The following is a 7,312-nucleotide window of genomic DNA, read 5'->3' as shown; positions in this document are numbered from 1 at the left end:
AGGTACTAAGTGTATTTTTTATGAAAACGTGCGATTAGAAAACGTTCAATTAGATGCTAGCTATCCCCTGCACTGCATTTTTTCCCCCGAGTAGTACCTCTATAAGGTACTTGACAGCATAAACATCAACATAATTGAATGTCATTGTCAAAAGTCATTTGTCAACGTCATCGATATTTTGTAGTAAAATTGTTAATGTATCGCGTATTTGACAATTTAACATTTAGTATTTACTATTGAGAATTGAGTAAGAATAGCTTTAATTATTTGGCTGTTTATTATTATGTAGGTAGTAAGCCTAAACGAAAGTGGTTTTTATGTTGTTATTTGTTTGTTTTGTGAAAAGAAGAAAACAAAGATAGTAGGGTAACAATTTGACGATTTCTAGTGTTTCTGAGAGACACTGCGAAATGATAGATCAGTTAACCAAACGGATACGAAGTTAAACTCAGCGAAAGATAGTGAATATGGTTATTGATAATGAAATATGTTCTATGCAATTGTCGTCACTCACTTATGAATCTCGAAACATTCTGTCTTCCCTGCTAAATACTACAAAAGTTCTTCCAAGTACTGGTCCAGACAAACTGCTAAGACACAGGTAATGTCCGTCTTCAATATGTTTAATGATATGGTACAATAGCTCTATTTATTAGCTTATTAAAAATCCTGTAGTGGGTAAATAAAATGTAACAATTAATGTTGAACTTATTGTTCCATGTCTATGTTTATACATCAAGTCAATCAAAGTGGACTACATACTCTCAGTATCTTATCAATAGTTTTTCATTCAAAATCTATTTTGATAATACTATATTGATTACTAAATTCTTGCTATTTATTTCCTAAAATTCTTAAACACTTGAAGCAATTGATGATAAACAGGCATGACATGAATTAGTTGCCTCACCAAACAAATGTTGTAGAAGCAGATAACTTAACTTGAAGGCTAGGTGGAGGGTTATATGTTCTAGACAACAATGGTTTCATGTATGTTACATTATATTTTGATACTATGTATATTTACATATATAGGGAGTAACCTATTACAGGGAGTGACTTTTATGGTTTAAAAGTAAGAAATTGTTATGAAATATATTATCTTTTTTATTCATTGTTCAGCTGTTGTTGTTAGTTATTGTTGTGTATAACAGTTTTTCAATGTTTCACAGTGGTACAGTCTTATAGAATAGTTACTATTTTATTAAAGTTAAATCTAAATATTACAGGGACTGGCGAGGGCTAGCTTCACTTATTAATATAACATCAGAAGTAGCTGCTGGTGTAAAGAGCCAAGCTGATCAGGCAGGGAAAGTTTTAGAAATATGGATTGGAAGATGTGATGGCACAGCCACTGTCGGGAGGCTGCTAGAGATATTACAAATTATTGATAGATATGACATTTATGATGATATCACTGAGCTTGCCAGCAACAACCTTCTTGTGGGTATGTACTTAACACATATGAGTCAATGAATATGTGTATAAATTCATGGGGCAAAATGAAAACTAGGTTTTTTTTTATGGAATAGGAGGACAAAAGAGCGTATGGGTCACTTGTTAAGTGATCACCGCCGCCCACACTCTCTTGCAACACCAGAGGAATCACAGGAGCGTTGCCGGCCTTTAAGGAAGGTGTACGCGCTTTTTTTGAAGGTACCCATGTCGTATCGTCCCGGAAACACCGCACAAGGAAGTTCATTTTAGAAGCTTTGTAGTACGTGGAAGAAAGCTCCTTGTAAACTACACTGTGGAGGACCGCCACACATCCAGATGGTGAGGATGATATCCTAACTTGTGGGGTGTCGTGCGAAGGTGGAATTCGGCGACAGGAATTAGGTTAAACAGCTCTTCGGAACACTGCATTAGCGTGATAAATGCGGTAGAAGACACACAATGAAGCGACGTCTCTATGCAACACCAAGTGGTGTTATGATTATGATAGCTTAAAAGCTAGATGATAACTGAATACAGCTTTTTATATTCCTGAGACTGTATTAGTTAATGTGAAGGTTTTAAATCCATCGATAAACTTGAAACATACTTTTATAGATTTGTGTATTATAGCACTTTGCTATAAGAAGTGTTGTGATATTGTGTGAAATACAAAAACACCTTTTTGATATCATCAGCAGTTGCTAGTTAGCAACCATTTGATTGACACTAAACTTTATGTTAATGTTGGGTTCGCATGTCTGAATTATAATTTCACACCAAATATGTGATTTAAGTTAAATGATAATAATTATTGATTTAAGATAAATGCAGTTCTTGCCATTTCTTTTCATTTAAGCCCAACCTTTATTGAAATGCTAGTAAATTTTAAAACTTCCAAATTAAAGTTTGTTATCTTATAACTTTTGACATTCAAAAGTGTAATTTTTTGACCCAAGTGAATAAATTATTTTTGATTTAGATTTTTTCACCTATGAATTTAGACTAACAAGTGATCCCCATGTTTTGTTGGTATTTTATAAATCAAATCACTTTATTCATGAAGGTTAAGGAAATGTCATGTATATACATTATGTATTATGTTGAAAGTTTTCTTTTTACATTTACCACCACTTTGGAAAAGGTTGAGCTTTAATGAGAAGAAGTGGCAAGTAACTTGCCACTATTTTAAATCAACATTTACAGTTTCATCTTTTTACAAATCATTTCAATAACAATATAATATGTAAGAGCCTGCGATAAAAGTACTCAAACATAAAATACTAAATGCCTTACAGTAAGTCAAAAAAAGTAAATGTAAATTAATACATAAAAACAAGACTTATTGAGTACAGTAGATGCATCAAACCACGCTCACCATAAAAAAATAAAAGGTATTTGACGAGCATTTTATTAGCAATTATAAAAAATATATTAACTTTAAAAATATGATCATATAATCAGCCCAAAACTCATTTCAATTATATAATAAATAAGATACATAATAGCTTTAAGGTAAATGTATACACTTCTATAATAAAGTCCCAGCCACTGTTCAGGCATATCTATAAATAAATTTAAATGTTTTATAAAAAATTGGCTGTGTCGTAAATCCTATTACTCCACTGCTGAATATCTAAATGATCGGACAGCCTGGGACTAGATTGTGATTATTTTATAGCAATAGAAATGACTGTACAATATTGTATATTTTTATTGAAAATAGTGCAAAAAAAAGAATGTTGGGAGAGTTTCTTGCGCCGCTTCTTCTCTCTCAGAGCACCATTTGTTTCCGAAGCGGTAGTAGTATCTAGTAGTTATTGAATTTTGTAAGTAGTAATTTGAAATATTAGAAATGACATCAAAAAGAATTCTAAAGGAATCAATTTTGAGAAAATAAATGCCTTTTATGCCTTTCAATGTTTCAAGAAGAAGCTTATGTCTGTTTTATTATTATAAGCCTGTTGTAATAAACAAAAATATGTTACAGTAAAACAGTCAGACTTGGGTCATAACAACCAAGTGATGGTACAGGAGCCAACGGAGGACAGCCTGATTACATTCCATGATAAGAAGTTAGGAGTGCCGCAGCACTATCATGCTTATGTGTTGTATGCTAAAGAAGATAGAGGATTTGTAGAGGAACTGCTCACCAGAATGAAAGATAATGGGTTCAAGGTAGAAATTTATAGTAATATTTTTTGTAATTTTGAAACTGCAAATACAACAAAGAAAGAAGGTGTGTATTATCATAAGCCACAACCTGAGAGTTGAACAAAGCAAACAGAATTTTATAACGAGGCGGTACTCGAACGGTTAGCTCAGTTGGTTGCGCGGTTCACGCCCGATGTCGTGGGTTCGAATCCCACATCGTTCATAAAATTTTGTTTTTCAAATTTTATTTGTGTGGGTATTATCATGTCGGATCATGTGTGTTTCTAATATATTGTGCTTGAATTTTTTATTTTCCATGGGTTTTCAATGCTTTTTAGATCAAGGAAGAGTATTGCACAATATAAACTGGTATAAAAATAGTAATAAAATATTACCACACTTAAGTCGTTAATTATTAAGGTAATTTTTTACTTAGCAACAAATCAGTTAAACATATTGTCACAATAAAAGGAGTGGGAATTTGAAGAAGTGAGGCCAATTGAAACTTCTTGTTGATATTAACTAAAATGCTAAGGGCCCCCAGTTGGTCGGGTCTGCCGGCAAATTCTAACTTATTTATAAAAATATTTTTCAGTATTGTATAGTACTGTACAATAACAAACAAAAGTATTGATGAAACACATAATATATCTATCATTCCTTTATTATTCTTTCTTATTATTTATGAATTAATAAAACCTTTCAGATGTGCACTGAAGAAGACTTATTACCAGGCCACGCCACGAGGTTTGCGCCTGTATCCAAGTTGATATCAGAGAGGTGTCAGAGAATAATACTGGTATATTCGCCAGACTTCCTCCGTAGTCCCGCCAATACATTCTTTATGAACTTAGCACAGGCTGATGCAATTGGTAAGAACACAATGCTTCAATATTTTTATATATTTAATCCAAGATTAAGTCATAGTATATTTGTAACTCATCTAAGCTAAGCTTATACATTTGCAGAAAAAATGAAACTACAAGTTGAACTTATAGCTAAGTGATTGAATTGGATTGTTAGATGTAGGCAATAAGCAATGCTTACCATATTAAGAGCCTAAATTTAAGTTTTCTTCCTCTAGTCCTGGATGGTAAAGCCAAGCACCCAGGACTAACGGCAAAAGTCCGTAGGGTAACGGGTTGTTGCAGTCATTTCACACCAGTAACAGAATGCTGCTGGTTTAGTTACTAGCCCAGGGTTAATTATGCCGCACAAGACTTGGCGTTGTTCCTCATCTTGCACCACCGAGGAGACACATGTAGGGTGTTTCTTTATATAGATGGAGACTCCTACTGACGCGAGTAGCATTGACCTCCTTTTAGAAAAGTGTACCCGCTTTTTTTAATAGCTACTCGTCGTATCTTCCCGGAAACACCACACAAGGAAGCTCATTCCACAGGTTAGTTGTGTGTGGAAGAAAGTTCCTGGAAAATCGTATCGTAACGGTACGGCGTGCGATGGTGGAATTCGGGAGCAGGGATCAGGTCACGCAGCACTTTGGATCACTCCCCGTGATAAATGCGGTAGAAAACACACAATTAAGCGACGTGTCTACTCACCGCCAAGTTATATTATATAAAATTCTCATGTTGCGGTGTTTGTAGTTAAACTCCTTCGAAACGGCTTGACCGATTCTCACGAAATTTTGATTGCATATTGGGTAGGTCTGAGAATTGAACAACATGTATTTTTCATCCCCCTAAATGTTAAGGGTGGTCCACTACAAATTTATTTGACATTTTTTTAAATTTGTTTTATTATGAGTCAGCATTAAAAAATACATACAACTTCAAATTTTCTCCCATCTACATTCAACAATTACTTGTGTATCGCGATTTTAATATCGGCAATACAACGTTTGCTGGGTCAGCTAGTATTATATAATAAACCAGCCAATAATAAAATGCCAACAGTCACTTTCTATAGATTTTGTAGACTAGAGTAAAGCATGTGTCTAACAAAAAACAAACTTCTGTTTGGGGAGCTCTATTTCAACAAGGAGTTTTAATTAAATGTGTACAAATAGCAAGAAATATATTATTTGCAAATAATACAGCACAAATTAGCCTACCTAGACACAACAGGAGAGGAATTCTTAACTGCTAGAGGTTTAAGACAGACCCCTTTGTCTCCACAGCAATTCTCAGAACTGAAGTGGGACAGTAGTGTACAAAATGATATTTTAACCACTTCGATTCGCTGATGATAACAATGCCAAAACCTCAGACTCGCCATAGAGCATACTATGTTACAAGATCTGACTGATAAAGTAGGGCTCGCAATGAATAATTTAAAAAAAACGTAAATCAGGGCAGATATCACCATCAAAGTAGATAAGGAAGAAATAAAATATCTCACGGAATAAATCTTTAAAGTGCAAACCAATCTAAAATTGAGGAGAGTTGACAAAGAGAGGAAATAGTCAAAAGCAATTAATTAATGAAATTACGGGGCAAATGAGACTTAACATCTCATGTCTCAAGATGACGAGCGCAATTATAGTGCCGATCAGAATTGGGGCTTTCAAACATTTGCAAGAATCCTGAGCGGCAATACATCATTATTATGGGCAGGGCGTATCAATAACCATCAGCTGAACGTCCTGCTCGTCTCGTCCCGTATTTTCATAAAAAAGCAAACATTTTCCACAAACAGCCAAAAGGTGAAGTAAGACTCACAAACACAAAAATTGGACAGCTCAAATGGCGATGGACAGGACATATTACCAAAGACAGCAGTGAAAGAATGGCAAACGCCAGGATGGAAAAAGGATTCAGGATAGACTCATGATGGGAAGATGATAAAAAGAAACTTGAAAAAGAACAGCAAAGGACATGAAAATATGAAAGAAACGACAGAGGTCTGCTGTGTCATAAACACTTAATAGTAAAATATATATAAAAAATATGTTTATTGTAAATACCATTTGGTCTAATAAGATGATTTATTTTATTTCAAACAAAACAATGCTTATAACTTTAGAATAATGCGATTAAATTTAATTAAAACTATTATTAATGGTAAGTGTGTCAAAAATACTAGCTGCGTTGCCGCGTTCGCAAAATAGCTGCCAGCGTTTGTGTTTCTAGTAATTAAGGCGCGTAGACAGCACTTTGTAAATTCTCCGCGCCTCTGGGCCCTTACGGGCCAAGTGTCACACAAAATGGCACAAAGATGTAAGGCTCACTGAGACCAATATATTTGCGACGTTTGCCGTCTTCACCAGTCAAAGCAGCAGCCCCATCGCCTAGCTGTGAGCTGGGTTCTCTGGCGCCTAACTTGGACATGAGAAGGAGCCACAAGTCGCCCACACTAGCGCTCTTTCCTCAAGGTCTAATAATAATACTAATTTTACTTGAGTCCATTTCTCCAATTAACTTTATAATGTATCACATACGTCTTTGTGGGTTTACATCTGTTTTAAACCTTTGATTGATTATTTACAGAGAAGAAACAGATAAAGATTATCCCACTGATGTACCGGCAGTGCATGCTGCCCATGCATCTCACCTACTATCACAACTTGTACTACAGCCCGCCGGGGCAGAAGGCGCCCTACGAGTTCTGGACTAAGCTGGTGCAGTCCCTGGAGATCGTCGACCTGCCCAGGTTACAATTGTGACACTTAAACCTTACTGTCGTTCACACACATACTCTTTACTCATAGTAAACATATTTTACCCAACAATTTGCTAAGAAGAACTAACTTAGGTAAACACGC

General features: G+C 35.1%; 1 protein-coding gene across 1 annotated transcript in view; it reads left to right on the top strand.

Annotated features, from left to right (window-relative positions):
* The first annotated feature begins 219 nt into the window (after positions 1 to 219).
* LOC126965703 (myeloid differentiation primary response protein MyD88) overlaps positions 220 to 7,312 on the top strand; it is a 10,110-nt gene continuing 3,017 nt past the window's right edge. The window contains exons 1-5 of the mRNA XM_050809446.1: positions 220 to 601; positions 1,230 to 1,447; positions 3,425 to 3,612; positions 4,295 to 4,460; positions 7,038 to 7,200. Coding sequence (XP_050665403.1) covers positions 468 to 601; positions 1,230 to 1,447; positions 3,425 to 3,612; positions 4,295 to 4,460; positions 7,038 to 7,200 — 869 coding nt within the window. The 5' untranslated portion in view covers positions 220 to 467. The remainder of the gene's footprint in view (positions 602 to 1,229; positions 1,448 to 3,424; positions 3,613 to 4,294; positions 4,461 to 7,037; positions 7,201 to 7,312) is intronic.

The sequence above is a fragment of the Leptidea sinapis genome, chromosome 1 (genome assembly GCF_905404315.1).
Source record: "Leptidea sinapis chromosome 1, ilLepSina1.1, whole genome shotgun sequence".
NCBI lineage: Eukaryota > Metazoa > Arthropoda > Insecta > Lepidoptera > Pieridae > Leptidea > Leptidea sinapis.
Note: the sequence above shows the minus strand (reverse complement) of the source record. Positions and strands in the feature narration are given on the sequence as shown.